At 41.9% G+C, this 16,892-nt stretch overlaps 1 protein-coding gene across 2 annotated transcripts in view; it reads left to right on the forward strand.

Annotated features, from left to right (window-relative positions):
• MCF2L2 (MCF.2 cell line derived transforming sequence-like 2) overlaps window positions 1-16,892 on the forward strand; it is a 253,043-nt gene that overhangs the window by 98,116 nt on the left and 138,035 nt on the right. For both annotated transcript variants that reach the window (XM_003894766.5, XM_021934624.2), the window contains exon 6: window positions 13,286-13,402. In XM_003894766.5, coding sequence (XP_003894815.3) covers window positions 13,286-13,402 — 117 coding nt within the window. The remainder of the gene's footprint in view (window positions 1-13,285; window positions 13,403-16,892) is intronic.

The raw sequence follows: 16,892 nt of genomic DNA on the forward strand, positions 1-16,892 counted from the left end.
GATTCAACAGGTAGAGAGGGAGAAAAGGGTTTTCTGGGCTGAGGGAACCATATGTGTGAAGGCATAAAGGCAGAAAGTACACACTGGACGGAGGCCCATGGGAAGCTTCATTTGTGTTGGAGCACATAAACAGTAATCTTTTGGAGGAAAGAGTAAGAAACATGGACTAGATCGTCAGTGTGAAGATGCAGGGTTTGGATTTTATTCAGTAGACAGTGGGGATCCAGGGAAGGTTTTCTTTTTTCTTTTCTTTTTTTTTTTGAGACAGAGTTTCTCTCTTGTCACCCGGGCTGGAGTACAATGACGCAATCTCAGCTCACCATAACCTCCGCCTCCTGGGTTCAAGTGATTCTCCTGCCTCAGCCTCTCTAGTAGCTGGGATGACAGGCATCCGCTACAACACTTGGCTAATTTTTGTATTTTAGTAGAGACGGGGTTTTACCATGTTGGTCAGGCTGGTCTTGAACTCCTGACCTCGGGTGATCCATCCACCTCGGCCTCCCAAAGTATTGGGATTACAGGCGTGAGCCACCACACCAGGCGCCAGGGAAGGTTTTCTAGCTGGGGAGTGACATGGTAAAATTCGTCTGAAGGTGGTGTCTAAAATGATAGAAAGGGACTTGGGAGGAAGCTAAATTGTACAGGTGAAACAAAACACAGATCTGAAATATAGGGGTGACATAAATACAGGAAACTAAAGTAAAAAGTCAACATTGTGATTCTCAGAAGAAAAAAACAAAACTAGAAGATTCAAAATTTTACCTATAACTTTGGCAAACAGATATGAGAAAACAAGCACTCTTATAATTTACTGGTAGGAATGGAGTTGGTAATGAGCAATGTGAAGGATTAATTATCAGTATTTATAGAAAATTCAAATGTACACCCTCTTTCACCCACCTGTAGAGTTATTCTATAGATATTTTCACACATCTGGACAAAGCTGCTTAGACAGCAATGTTCATTATTAAGCTGTTTATAAAGGTAAAAGATTGAGAATAACTTAATGCTTGACAATAGGGGACTGGTTAAATAAATAATTATCTACCCAATCAGTGTACTTTGTAGCCAATAAAAGTGGTAAGTTACGGTGCAACCACAATGGAAACAGCTGATAGTTTCTTTTTTTCTTCCTTTTTTTTTTTTTTTTTGAGATGGAGTCTTGCTCTGTTGCCCAGGCTGGAGTGCAGTGGTGCAATTTCAGCTCACTGCAACCTCCACCTCCTGCGTTCAAGTCATTCTCCTGCCTCAGCCTCCCAAGTAGCTGGGATTACAGGTGCCCACCACCACGCCCAGCTAATTTTTGTATTTTCAGTAGAGATGTGGTTTTACCATGTTGGCCAGGCCGGTCTTGAACTTCTGACCTCAAGTAATCCACCCGCTTCAGCCTCCCAAAGTGCTAGGATTACAGGCGTGAGCCACTGTGCCCGACTGATAGTTTCTTTAAAAGTAAACATACACCTAACCTATGACCCAACCAGGAGAAATGAAAACACAAATTCACAAAAAGACATACACAGGAATGTCCATCAGCTGGTCAACGGAGAAGTATATATAAGTTGTGGCACATTTATATAATGTAATACTATTAAGCAATAAAAAGGAGTGAAGTACTGATACGTTCAACAACATGGATACATTTCAAACATATTCTCTTGAGAGAAAGAAGCTAGACATTAAGCAGTATGATTATGATTCCTTTTAGAAAAAGTTCAAGAATAGGCAAAACTATGTTGTGATAGAAAATCAAAACAGTGGCTGCTGTTAGGAATGAGGGTGGTGGAGACTAGTTGGAAGGAGACAAAAGGAACTTTCTAGGAAGTGTTCCATATCTTTTTTTTGAGATGGAGTTTTGCTCTGTTGCCCAGGCTGGAGTGCAATGGCGTGATCTTGGCTCACTGCAACCTCTGCCCCCCAAGTTCAAGTGATTCTCCTGCCTCAGCCTCCTGGGTAGCTGGGATTACAGGCACCTGCCATTACGCCCGGATAATTTTTGTATTTTTTTTTAGTGGAGATGGGGTTTCACCATGTTGGTCAGGCTGGTCTCGAACTCCTGACCTCAGGTGATCCAACCACCTTGGCCTCCCAAAGTGCTGGGATTACAAGCGTGAGCCACTGCATCCAGCCCTTTCTTCGTCTTTTATGCTACTTAAGTGATACATGTCCTTCTCGGAGTATTGCCTGGAAGCCCACGGTGCTCGTCTGTCCCCTATTGGTGATGTGAATTTTGATCCCCTAGTCAAAGTGTTGTCCACTTTCCCAAATATTAAATAGATTCTTTCCCTTGCAACTAATAATCTTTGCAGAGACACTTTAAGATCATGCAAATATCTGCTCCTCTAAAAAGTCCAATCTCTCTTTAATATCCATTGAAGATTCTTGCCTGAAACAACCTTTATTTATTGGTTGCAAAATAATGGTTTTCCAACTCCAGCACTCTCATCATTTACTAATCAGTAAATGATGGTATTTTACTGTAAGCTACAGCTTTCCCTTCTCCCCTATTTGTGTATTATAGTTTTGGATTCTTAGTTTTTCAGTGGTTTGTAATTCATTGCTGCTCTCAATTATTGTGGTGCTCCAGCTGTCCCAGATTTGGCCAGTGGGAACCCCTTCAAGCTGACTCTTGTGTCCTTGTGACATGTCCCTATCATTTTTTTTTTGGCACTTCCTTACTTTCTGGCCTAATGTGATCATCTAGGCCCCTCTCAGGCATGCTCTGATCCAGCTTTGTTACCAGCCATTTCTCTCAAGAGCCCTGGTTCCTTTTGGTGTTGAAAAGTATTAGAGTCCAAGATCTGGATGCAAGATGTGCTATTACTACTTGGTATCTTTGTTTGTAGGCTCTTTCAGCAGACAGCAGCTGTAAATATATGCATGTATATGCACATATACATGTACATATTTGTAATTACAAATATTCTAGAAATCACAAGTTCATACTGATACCTTAAATTTCAGTCCATGTAAGATGTGTATTTAAGTGAGGGTAAAGTCAAGGGGAGAACAGTATATCCAGTAGATTCCCATTCGGATAAAATAAGAGGGCCTTATATATGATTGTGCATAGATCATCTTGAGAAGGATACACAAGATATACAAGAAGCTGGTTAAACTGGTTGCCTTCTGGATCTCCACCTAGATGGCTGGGGGTAAGTGGGAAGGGGGAGGATTTTTCTATTTAGATAGACTTTTTCTGTTCAAATTTATTACTATCTATAAATATTATCCATTCAAAATTAACAAAAAATAGCTTTAATTAAAATTACTCTGAAAGAGGGCCGGACACCATGGCTCACGCCTATAATCCCAACATTTTGGGCGGCTGAGGTGGGCGGATCATCTGAGGTCAGGAGTCCAAGACCAGCCTAGCCAACATGGCAAAACCCTGTCTCTACTAAAAATACAAAAATTAGTCGGGCGTGGTGGCATGCACCTGTAGTCCCAGCTACTTGCGGGGGCTGAGGCAGGAGAATTGCTTGAACCCAGGAGGCAGAGGTTGCGGTGAGCCAAGATTGCACCCCTGCACTCCAACCTGGGCGACAGAGCAAGAGCCTGTCTCAATAAATAAATAAATAAATGAATAAATGAATAAATAAATAAATAAAATTGCTCTGAAAGAATGGTTAACCCATCTCAGTGAAGACTTGCCATCTTAGACAAGGAATTTTTCTCATTTTTCTCTTTCCTTTCCCACTCTTATTTTCCTTGTTTGGGTTCTGTCTTATATTAATAATCAGATTTCTGAAAATCATTTCTTTTCTACTTTGGGGATTAGCCAAACTCAAAATGAATTTCCCACTCTATTTTAAATACTCATCTTTAAAATACTTGAGTGTTTAAGGAAAATGTAAGGCCTGAGTTCTTTGCTCAGTTTTCCTAACTTGAGTAACTGTTGATGTTTGGAAAGAGATGGAGACCAACAAGAAGCCAATGACTTGTCATCATCCTCATGAGTCCCTTCGTGCCTCCCCTTCAGAAATGAAGAGTCATCAATTCTTCTTGCCACTCAAAAACGTTTGGAATTGGAACTGAGCATTTGACCAAACGTCATGCATATTTCCCTGATTGCACATAAAACACATGTGTTTTATACATATTATACATATGATCTAGGCATGCTTATATGTACACAGATACATTTGTGACTTACGCCCTCCTTTTCACATGGTGCATCTATACCTAGGAGGGACTGAACATCTACTTTATCTCAATACTCTGACTTTAGCTACCTCTATTTGTGGTAGTGTAGGTTGATTCCCTACGTGTCCTGCTTTTGATTTTAAACTTAAAATCAACTTTTGAAAATGCTCTCAGTCACCCAAACCCTGGGTACATTGAGTAGGGCATTCTTTAATGCAAGTTCACCCCGTAAATTACCATTTCACCTGAAGCACAAGGTCACACTCCCTGGTAGCGCTGATGCTCCAGAAACGGCAGAGTCTGAAGTCACCAAGCTTGATGAAATCTAACTTCGAAATACGTGTTGCCTTCTCAATGACAGTTCAAACTGTCAGTTTGTCTTCTTTATTTTAAAACGTGGTTGTGATATTAGCACTTTACTTTGTAGCTTCCTAGCCTCTCTTATATTATAACATCTTCCTGGTCATTTCTAGATAGATAATTATATTTTCACGTGTTGCGGGGAAAGGAGTTTATTTTGCCTGACTGGTGTAGGAATCAGGTGGGCCAAGGATGTAATTGTAGTCAAGTGACATCCCCCCTCTACCTTTATCTATGGAGGGGAAGTACTTTGATGTAGTAAATGGTTTTGGTTTTTGTTTCGTTTTGTTTGAGACAGTGTCTTGCTCTGTCACCCAGGCTGGAGTGCAGTGGCACCATCAGGACTCACTGCAGCCTCAACCTCCTGGGCTCAAGTCATCCTCCCACCTTGGCCTCCCAGTAGATGGTTTCTGAGTCCCTGTTGCTGGCCAGGCACTTCCCTGTTCTGGAACAGCTGTACTCATAGCAGCCCCACAAAACAGTTAATGTGAAGTCACCAAGGCAGTCTTGTAAAACTCCTGAAGAGGCTATGATCGTGGAAACTGGTTACTTAAAATGGAGTTTGTGTCACAATACAGGAAATGCTTCTTGTGCAGTTAAAAAACCATGTATTTCTTTGAAATAACGGTTTTAAGCATCTACAGATAAGAACACAAATGTATACAGAAAAGGAAAAGAAACACGACATTTTTAGCTTTTAACAATTGTTCCAAGAATATGCATGTATGGTAAAGTTGGTGGGGCCACATGAAGAGACAGGTTTGGAAGGAAGAAGTTTATTATATTCACATGTCCCAGAGGTCGGGGTCACCTCACACCACATGGGCCACTGGGGAAGCACCAAGCTTTGGTCAGGAGGCAGAAGAAGGAGGCAGAGGAAAGTCTAGGCCAGAGTGTTTACTGGAGTTTCTGCAGGCAAAGCAAGGCAGGATTTAGTACGGACTAGTTAGAATAACTCCTGCAGTCTTTGGGGTATAAGGGTTGTCCCTTTGTTACTTGGTACCTGGCCCTGGGATGACTTAGGGCAAGGTGAACATTGGCCTGGTGTGTGAGAGTTTGATAAGGCGGTGGTTGGGGATTTGGATTTGAGACTGGTTGTTTTGCATATGAAAGACCTGCTCCCAGCTAACCCCTTCACAGTCTCTAAGAAGTGGTTAGCCCTGGGGTGGGGGTGGTGGGGCAGTCTCTTCCTAATCATGGAGGCCACAAATGCTGGAGCCTCAACAGTACAGAAAATAAGAAAATGTGGCTCATGTAATTGACCTGTGATGACAGGATGCCAGATAGACAAAAACAGAATCCAAGAAAACACAGAAAAAATGTTTTAAGGCCAGTTTTACATGCTCAGTGTGTCCTGTGGGTTTGATGATTAGAATTATTCTGCTTTTTTTCTTCACTATATAGAATATAAAAACTTTCTAAAATTTTCTATCCTGTAAAGATTAAAAGAAGAAAAAAATATGTGGGGAAACTGCCTCTCGTTTATTTTTGAAATTTTTAAATTTACATCAGGTAAAATTCACTCTCTTTGGTGTACAGTTCTATGAAGTTTGACAAATGCACGGTGTTATTCAGTCACCACAATCAAGATACAGAACGGTCCCATCACCACGCAAAACTTCCTCACTGTGCTGCTTTGTAGCCAGCCCCTCTCCCCATCCCTAATCCCTGGCAGCCACTGATTGGCTCTCCATCCTTATAGTTTTACTTTTTGCAGAGAGTGATACAAATGCAATTCCAGCCATGTGCTGCATAACAACGTTTTGGTCAACAATGGACCACATATACAACGATGGTCCCATAAAATTATAAAACTGTATTTTTACTGTACTTTTTTAAATTTTTTTTTTTTTTTTTTTGAGGCAGAGTCTCACTGTGTCGCCCAGGCTGGAGTGCAGTGGCCTCATCTCAGCTCACTGCAAGCTCCGCCTCCGGGTTCACGCCATTCTCCTGCCTCAGCCTCCCGAGTAGCTGGGACTACAGGCGCCCGCCACCACGCCCGGCTAATTTCTTTTTGTATTTTTAGTAGAAATGGGGTTTCACCGTGTTAGCCAGGATGGTCTCAATCTCCTGACCTAGTGATCCACCCACCTCGGCCTCCTTTTTTTTTTTTTTTTGGGGACAGGGTCTTGCTCTGTCACCTGGGCAGGAGTGCAGTGGCGTGATCATGACTCACTGTAACCTCAAACTCTGGGGCTCAAGCTATCCTCCCACCTCAGCCTCTTGAGTAGCTGGGACTACAGGTGCACACCACCATGCCCAGCTGATTTTTTTTTTTTTTAATTTATTTTTTGTAGAGGCAGGGGTTTCCCTGTATTGCCCACACTGGCCTTAAACTCCTGGACTCAAACGATCCTCCTGTATCAGCCTCCCAAAGTGTTGGGATTACACACATGAGCCACCGCCCCTGGCCCCTTTTCTATGTTTAGATATGTTTAGATGCAGAAATACTTCCCATTGTGTTATACTTGCCTACAGTATTCAGTGCAGTAACATGCTGTACAAGCAGTTAGCCCAGGAGTGTAGCAGGCTGTACCATCTGGGTTTGTGGAAGTGCACTTTACGACTGAGCAGCAACGAAATTGCCTAATGGCGATTTTCTCAGAATTGATCTCTATCATTAAGTGACATATGACTGTGTATACTGAGTAGCCTTGGAGTCTAACTTCTTTCACGTAGCGTAAAACAGCTGGGGTTCATCCATGTTGCTTGGTATGTCTATAGTTCGTTCCTTTCATTGCTGAATATTATCTCACATTGTAGAGGTGCCAGTTTATCCATTCACCATTCACCAGGAAAAAACAGTTGAGTTGTTTCTAGTTTTTAGGGATTAAGAATAAAGCTGCAGCCAAACATGGTGGCTCACACCTGTAATCCCAAAACTTTGAGAGGCTGAGGTGGGTGGATCACTTGAGTCAGGAGTTTGAGACCAGCCTGGCCAAATTGGTGAAACCCCATCTCTACTAAAAATACAAAAATTAGCTGAGCATGGTGAGGGGTGGATGTAGTCCTGGCTACTTTGGAGGCTGAGGCAGGAGAATTGCTGAGGTGGAGGTTGCAGTGAGCTGAGATCATGCCACTGCACTCCAGCCTGGGTGACAGAGCAAGACGCCATCTCAAAAAAAAAAAAAAAAAAAAAAAAAGAATAAAGCTGCTATAAACATTCACATACATGTTTTTGCTGGGCCACAGAGTAGGTTTATGTTTAACTTTAAAAGAAACTGCCAAACCGTTTTGGCGAAGTGGCTCTATCATTTTGCATTCCCACCAGCAATGTATGTGAATTCCAGCTACTTCATACTCTTACCACCTTTTCAAAAACGAGGGTATTTTTTTCTAATTAGTCATTTAGTAGGCATGTTGTGGTATCTCACTGTGGTTTTAATTTGCTATTTCCTAATGATTCATGATATTGAGTCTCTTTTCATGTGTTTATTTTCCATCTGTGTATGTTCTTTGGTGATGCTTCTGTTCAAATCTTTTGCCCTTTTTTAATTGGGTTTTTTTTTTCTCTCATTGTTGGGTTTTGAGAGTTCTTTATATGTTCTGGATATAAGTCACTGTCAGATATATGACTTGCAAATATTTTCTCTGAGTTTTTAGGTTGGATTTTCGTTCTCTAAACAGTGTCTTTTGCAGAGCAAATGTTTAATTTGGATGAAGTCCTGCTTATCAGCTTTTCTTTTATGGGTTATGCTTTTGGTGTGATATCACAGAACTCTTTGCCTAACCCAAAGATTTCTCCTAAAATTTCTCTGAGAAAATACTTTCTCTACTCAGACAACACTTCTGACACCTAATGTGTGGGGTGTTTTTTTTTTTTTTTTTTCCCCACACCAAGCAGTTCTCCAACTGTCTAGACACCAATCAGGTGTTCTACAACTCAATTCAGACACTGAAGTTATCATCAGATCCCACAAGTTAAGGGCTCATTCCCTCAAGACTGTCCCCACTTCAGATGCTAATGCTAATTTTAAGTCTGGGCGTCCTATACTTCTGACCTACCAGCTATGGATTGGGGGGGTTCCGACAGCCTCTTCCTGGGGTTCTATAATTTGCTAGAATGACTCACAGAACTTAGGGAAACACTTTACTTATGTTTACTGGTTTATTATAAAGTATACAACTCAGGAACAGCCAGATGAATGAGATGCATATGGCAAGGTGTGTGGGGTGCACAGAGCTTCCCAGCTCTCTCCAGCACACCACCCTTCCAATACCTTGGTGTATTCACCAACATGGGAGCTCCTCAAATCTCCTTGTTCTAGAGTTTTTATAGAGCTTAATCCTCTCCTTCCTAGAGGTCAGTGAGTGGGGCTGAAAATTCCAAACTATAATCACTTGTTTTTTTCTGGAAACCAGCTCTGCCCAGCAGCTATCTAGGGTTCCCAGCCTGAGTCACCTCATTAGTGTAAACTCAGGTGTGACCAAACGGGCCCCTTATAAACAACAAAAGATACTCCTATCACTTAAGACATTATAAGGATTTTAGGAACTCTGTACCAGGAACCAGGGATAAAGTCTAAATAAATTTCTTATTATACCACAGTTTTCTTCTACATTTTCTTCCAAGTTTAATGTTTCATGTTTACATCTATGATCCATTTTGAGTTAATTTTCATATAAGATGTGAGATATGTCAGCCTAAATAACAGACAGGGAGAGGCTGTCTAAAAGAAAACAATATTTATTCAGGAATAGGGCATTGAAATGGGAATGTGTGTGTCATAGTAAACTATGTGCTTATTCAGGAAGGTAGAGTGAGACAAAGGTTTTTAAAGGGAACTTGAGGAGCATTACATAATTGTTTTGAGATCATTATTTCTGGCTACAAAGATCAATAACAAGAGTGATGCCAATCGGAAATTGGACAGGCAGTTAAATGTTGCAATGGCCTGTGTGCAAGGCTGTGGTTTTTGAAGTCTTTTGTGATAGTTTTGTTATCAGGCATACAAGTGTGAGAACCCTTTCTTTGCAGTCTTCCCTGGCCTATTTGTTAGGTTTATTATTTATTTTTTTTTTAGACTCTTGTCACCCAGGTTGGAGCGCAATGGTGCGGTCTTGGCTCACTGCAACCTCCGCCTCCTGGGTTCAAGCGATTCTCCTGCTTCAGCCTCCCGAGTAGATGGGATTACAGGCATGTGCCACCACGCCCTGCTAATTTTTGTATTTTTAGTAGAGACAGGGTTTCACCATGTTGGTCAGGCTGATCTGGAACTCCTGACCTCGTGATCTGCCCGCCTCGGCCTCCCAAAATGCTGGGATTACAGGCGTGAGCTACTGCGCCCGGCCTATTTATTTATTTTTTAATACTAGTGACTCTGTTTTGATTCTGGCTACTTTCATAGGTATGGATGAAGGTTCTTATTTTTACATATGAATGTCCGATTGTTTCAGCACCATTTGTCTAAATAGAATTATTTCTCCATTGAATTACCTTTGCACCTTTGTGAAAAAATCAGATTAGTGTTTGCCGGAGTTCACGGAGGGATGTTGGGGGTGGGAGTTGACCGAAAGGTGCGGCACAAGGGAGGTCTTTGTGGCGATGGACAGTTTTGCATCTTGCTTGTCCTGGTGGGTACAGGAAACAACATATGTGGGAAAATGACAGAGCTACACACACACTATAAGCATATCAAATTCCTGGTCTTAGTATTGTACTGTAATTATGTAAGATGTAACCATTGAGGGTGGAAGGTGCCTAGGACCTCTCTGTACTGCCTTCGTAACTTCCTATTAATCTATAATTATCTTTGCAACTTCCTGTGAATCTATAATTACTTCGCAGGATAAAAAGGTTTGTGGTTTGTTTTGTTTGTTTGTTTGTTTTTTGAGACAGAGTTTCACTCTCATTGCCTAGGCTGGAGTACAATGGTGTAATCTTGGCTCACTGCAACCTCCGCTTCCCGAATTCAAGCGATTCTTCTGCCTCACTCTCCCAAGCAGCTGGCATTAAAGGCACCCGCCACCACGCCCGGCTAATTTTTGTATTTTTAGTAGAGACGGGGTTTTGCCATGTTGGGCAGGCTAGTCTCAAACTCTTGACCACAGGTAATCCGCCTGCCTCCGCCTCTCAAAAGTGCTGGGATTACAGGCGTGAGTCACTGTGCCCAGCCTCTTCACAGGATAAAAAGTTAAAAAAATCAATTGATCCTATTTATGTGGGTCTATCAGGACTTGCTATTTTTTTTTTCCATTGATCTATTTGTTCATCCTTGGCCATTACCACACTCTTCTTTACTGTAATTTTATAAATTTTGAAATTGACAAAACTTACGTGAATCATCGAACTTTTTTCCTCTTTTACAAAATTGTTTTACCTATTCTGTGTCTTTTGCCTTTCTTTTTCTTTTTTTTTGAGACAGAGTCTCGCTCTGTCGCCCAGGCTGGAGTGCAGTGGCCGGATCTCGGCTCTCAAGCTCTGCCTCCCGGGTTCACGCCATTCTCCTGCCTCAGCCTCCGGTGTACCTGGGACTACAGGCGCCCCCCACCTCGCCCGGCTAGTTTTTTTGTATTTTTTAGTAGAGACAGGGTTTCACCGGGTTAGCCAGGGTGGTCTCCATCTCCTGACCTCTTGATGCGCCCGTCTCGGCCTCCCATTTCTATATGAATTTTAGAATCAGTTTGTTAATTTCTATAAAATGTCGGCTGGGATTTTGATTATGGAATTGCTTTGACTCTACAGATCAATACTTAACAGTATTGATTCTTCTAATATAATCCTTTGTTTTTAATTTTCACTTTTCGCTTTCAACTTAAAATTCCTCTTGGTCATCTAAAACTTAAGATGAGAAAGCACAGTTTTGGCAAGTGTGGGATATCACACCTCCCTAATGGTACAGAAAATATGCAGCCTAGCAGGATAGGTTTCTGAAACTCCCGACCCTGTGCAAGGTTACTTTTGCCTAATACAATGTTGCACATTGGGTATTTTTTAAAATGTCGATTATTATCATAGTAACTCATATTCCAAGAAGCAAAGTACATTTTTAGTTTGATAATTTCTAATGACCTGTCCTAAAATTTCTAATTTTAGAAAGAATAAAAACCTTTTAAAAACTCCCATAAGTGGTTTAAAATTTTTAGGCGGGAAAGGCACAGATAGATTCAGGTTTTTATCCATTCTCATATTATAAAGATAAATTTTAAAAGCCTCGAACTGTTTTCAGAAGTGGAGGAGCAAGACGTGGGGCCTGACAAGGTTAAGGTGGTGATAGGTAGTAATCAAATCCCACGGAGCCTGAGTCTCTCCAGACCAGGGTCTGTCTTGTTTACAGTATTATCCCTCAGTACCTGGCACTTTTTTTAGTAGTTCAATACATATCTGTTAAAAGAATAAATCAGTTTTATTGCATAATGTTGACCTGGAAACTTTGGGCCACGATTTTTTTTTTTTTTTTTTTAAGAGATGGGGTCTTGCTTTATCACCCAGTCTGGAGTGCAGTGATGCGATCACAGCTCATTGGAACCTCAAATTCCTGGGCCCAAGGAGTCCTCCTGCCTCAGCCTCCTGAGTAGCTGGGATTACAAGTGCAAACCACTGCACCTGGCTGGGCTCTAATTTATATTCTCATTCCAAACTGAATTCATTCCTTGACTAATACTTTATAATAATAGAAGAAAGTCCATATTCTTATGTCCTCCGACCGAGAGTTAATTTTCAAAATAATCAACAGGGAGTGAAAAAATATAATGTCACAGTTAAAGGTTTCAAAGATGTGTTTCAGAGATAGGAGTGAGGAGGAGTGCTTGTCCCGCTCAGGAGTGAGTAGAGGGTGTGATACAGTCACTGAGTGAGCCAGAACCACACCCAGGCCAGAACTACTACCAAGGAATAGAAAGGGGCAATTTGGGATGCGTCAGCTTTCTCTGCATGTGTGGGTGTTTGCTCATAAGCAGAACTACTAGTTTATAAACCCCAACGCCCTGTTACCTCCAGATCCCCTCTGTGCAAGCTAAAGTAGGGGCACATCAATATTCTTCATCGGGGCGCATTAGTGTAGTGAGTCTTTTTGATGCATACTCTGTGTGTTTCCCTGTATTCTAATTATATTTTGACATTTACCCAACCACCTTTGATTGGGCTTCTCATGGCAGACTTTCAGGCCATAGCACAACACTTGATTTTGGGGGCTGAAAGTACCTTAGCTTGGGAACTTTTGACTGAAAATTCACATAAAGTGAGGCCTGACTTCTAGGTAGCCTGGAACTGTGCTTCCTGAGCCAAGTCAACATTTCGTCACAGGCTATACCACACTTTAGTATTTCTCATTCAAAAGGGAAAAATGGAAGAGACTTTAAAATATTTCCCTGCTGGATATAGTAACTTTTTTTTTGAGATAGGGTCTTGTTCTGTCACCCAGGCTGGAGTGCCATGGTGCGATCACTGCTCACTGCAACCTTAACCTCCCAGGCCCAAGCAATCCTCCTGACTTAGCCACCTGAGTAGCTGGGGCCACAGGTGCATGCCACCATGCCTGGCTAATTTTTTTTTTTTTAAATTTTTCTAGTGATGGGGTCTTGCTATGTTGCTCTGGCTGGTCTCAAACTCCAGGCCTCAAATGATTCTCCCACCTCCGCCTTGCAAAGTGCTGAGATTACAGGCATGAGCCACTGTGCTTGGCTGTAACCATTTTTAAATATAAATGCCTGATAAGGCAAGGTTGAAGTATCATTTAAATAATAATAGAATATAAGATATAATTATGATAAGAATAGAACCTAATGAACTCTTATTTAGTGATCAATGAGGAATATGTTTAATTATCCTTTTACCTTACAGATTATCATGGTAAACTCTGTCTCTGACCTTCATGGCTACATCGACAAAAGCCAACTGACCCGGGAATTAGGGGGGACTTTGGAATATCGCCACAGAGAGTGGGTAAATCACCGCACTGTGAGTACCAGCTTACATGTGCTTTTCACTGTCTCTCCTTGTTTTCCGGAGGGTGGAGTGGCAGAGTTGAACATCGACTGCTGGGAGGTCACCCTGTGACTGCCTGACCTTGGGGTGGTTGGGATTTCTCAGGCACAGGCTGGGGAAGAAGGAGCGTGGAAGGGCAAAGGCTGGGGTTTCTCCTGTTGACCGCGTTACCCTATTGCATCTCTTGGTGTGGGGGTTTTGGGACACTTACCTTCAAATGTACCTGGGAAGTTTCCAGAAACACCAATAACCTGTTATACCTCAGAGAAACTAATTTACTTCATCTGGGATGGGTCTTAGCCCGCCACAGAACTCCCCAGATGATTCTAAGGTACAGACATATTGACACCCATGAAGTCAGAAGAAGCTACATTTAAATATTATCACCCCTCAGTGACTACTGTAGGTGAGAGGTGGGAGGGGGACAAGGATTGTAGAACTATCGGGTACGATGCTCACTATCTGGGTAACAGGATCAACTGTACCCCAAACCTCGGCATCATGCAGTATACCCATGTAACAAACCTGCACATGTACCCCGGATCTAAAGTCAAAGTCAAAGGTGAAACCAGTTTTAAAAAATTGTCACGATAACATATAGTCTATGTCAGGTGAGTTTTTAAGCATTTCTGAGCTTTTTTCCTCCTCTGTTAAAATGGGACTAACACAGTATTGCTCTACAGGGGATAATTTTGCCTGCCTCCTACATTTGTCAATATCTTTCAACTTTTTGTAGTCATAACTTAGTGGGGAAAGTTAACTGGTATCTAGTGGGTCGTCAGGGACTGTGCTGAACACCTTACAATGCTCAAGACAGCCTCCCACAACAAAGCATCATCTGGCCCAAAGTGTGAAGAGCCAATGCTGAGAAACCCTGGACTAACAAAAGCCTCCTGATAGTTTGATGTGGGGAATAAGTGATGTATTATCTGTGAAAGCACCTGCTATATAGTATTTTACTTTTCCCTACCTACTGATATTGGTGATTGTTATGCTAAGTTAGGAGTTTCAGTAATATTGAGATAAACGTGAGATCAAAATTCATTGTCATGGCTTGAATGTTGGTGTCCCCTAAAAATTCACATATCGGAACCCAATGTGATAGCATTAAGAGGAGGGGCCTTTTGGGACGTATTAAGTCATGAAGGCTGTGGCATCATAAATGGAGTTAGTGCCCTTGCAAAAGAGATTAAAGGGAGTTGTCATGCCCCCTCTGCCCTGTGAGGGCACAGAAGCCGTCTTTTATGAGAAACAGACCTCTACCAGACACCAAATCTGTTGGGGCCTTGATCTTGAACTTCCCAACTTCCAGAACTGTAACTGTGAGAAATCAATTTCTGTTGCTTATAAATTACCCATTTGTTTTTGTTATAGGCCATCCCTGGCCTAGTATGTAGCCATGGTTTGTGGTTGTGCATGTGCTAAACATTTTTTAGTGAACTTTAAAAAATACAACTAGTATTGAAAGACCAGAGATATTCTTTACATGCCTTTTACATGTTCTGTGTATATATTTTATATACACACATATACAGTCATGTCTCATTTTATTATGCTTCACATTAATGGGCTTCGCAGATTTGCAGTTTTTTAAAATTGAAGTTTCGTGGCAACTTTGTGTTGAACAACTCTATCAGCACCATTTTTCCAACAGTATGTGCTCACTTCCTGCCTCTCTGACAAATTTTGGCAATTCTTGCAATATTTCAAAGTTTACTATTATTGTTATATTTGTTTCTTTTTCTTTTTCTTTTTTTGAGACAGAGTCTTGCTCTGTCACCCAGACTGGAGTACAATGGTGCGATCTCAGCTCACTGCAACCTCAGATTCCCGGGTTCAAGCAATTCTCCTGCTTCAGCCTCCTGAGTAACTGGGATTACAGGCATGTGCTACCATGCCCAGCTAATTTTTGTATTTTAAGTAGAGACAAGGTTTCACCATGTTGGCCAGGCTGGTCTCGAACTCCTGACCTCAAGTGATCTGCCCACCTCAGCCTCCCAAAGTTCTGGGATTACAGGCGTGAGCCACCATGCCCGGCCAATTGTTGTATTTGTAACAGTGACTTGTGGTCAGCAATCTTTGGTGTTACTATTGTAATTGTTTTGGGGTGCCAAAAACTGCATTCATATAAGACAGTGAACTTAATGGATATATGTTGTGTGTGTTCTGACTGCTCCACCAACTGGTCCTCAGCTGTCTTTCTCCCTCTCCTGGGCCTCCCTACTCTCTAAGACAGAACAATATTGCAATTAGGCCAATTAATTACTTTACAATGACCTCTAAGTATTCAAGTGAAAGGAAGAATGGCGTGTCTCACTTTAAATCAAAAGCTTGTAATGATTAACCTTAATGAGGAAGGCATGTCAAAAGTTGAGATGGGCAGAAAGCTAGGCCTCTTAGCCTAGCCAGTTCGCCTAGTTGTGAATGCAAAGATAAAGTTCTTGAAGGAAACTAAAAATGCTACTCCAGCGAATACAGGAACGATAAGAAAGCAAATAGCCTTCTTTGCTGATACAGAGAAAGTTTTAGTGGTCTGGGCCTGGATAGAGTATCAAACCACCCACAACATTTCTTTAAGCCAAAGCCTAATCCGGAGCAAGGCCCTAACTCTCTTCAATTCTATTAAGGTTGAGAGAGGTGAAGAAGCTGCAGAAGAAAAGCCTGAAGCTAGCAGGGGTTGGTTTGTGAGGTTTGAGGGAGGAATTCTTCTCTGTAACATACAAGTGCAAGGTGCTGATAGAGAAGCTGCAGCAAGTTATCCAGAAGATCTAGCTAAGATCATTGATGAAAGTGGCTACACTCGGCTGGGCGCGGTGGCTCACACCTGTAATCCCAGCACTTTGGGAGGCTGAGGCAGGCAGATCACCTGAGCTCAGGAATTCAAGACCAGCCTGGACAACATGGTGAAACCCTGTCTCTACTAAATGTATGAAAAATTAGCTGGGCGTGGTAGCAGTTGCCTGTAATCCCAGCTACTCAGGAGGCTGAGGCAGGAGAATCGCTTGAACCCAGCAGGCAGAGGTTGCAGTGAGCTGAGATCACGCCATTGCACTCCAGCCCGAGCAACAAGAGCAAAACTCCATCTCAAAAAAAAAAAAAAAAAAAAAAAAGAAAGAAAGAAAGAAAAAGAAAAAGTGGCTACACTCAACAACAGATTTTCAATGTAAATGAAACAGCTTTCTATTGGAAGAAGATGCCATCTAAGACTTCCATAACTAGAGAAGAGAAGTGAATGCCTGGCTTCAAAGCTTAAAAGGACAGGCTGACTGTCTTGTTAGGGGCTAATGCAGCTGGTGACCTTAAATGGAAGCCAATGCTCATTTACCACTCCAAAAATCCTAGGGCCCTTAAGAATGATGCTAAATCTACTCTGCCTGTGCCCTAGAAATAGAACAACAGAGCCTGTATGGCAGCACTTCTGTTTACAGCATGGTTAACTGCATATTTTAAGCCACTTTTGAGA

The sequence above is a fragment of the Papio anubis genome, chromosome 2 (assembly GCF_008728515.1).
Source record: "Papio anubis isolate 15944 chromosome 2, Panubis1.0, whole genome shotgun sequence".
In the NCBI taxonomy this organism is placed as follows: domain Eukaryota; kingdom Metazoa; phylum Chordata; class Mammalia; order Primates; family Cercopithecidae; genus Papio; species Papio anubis.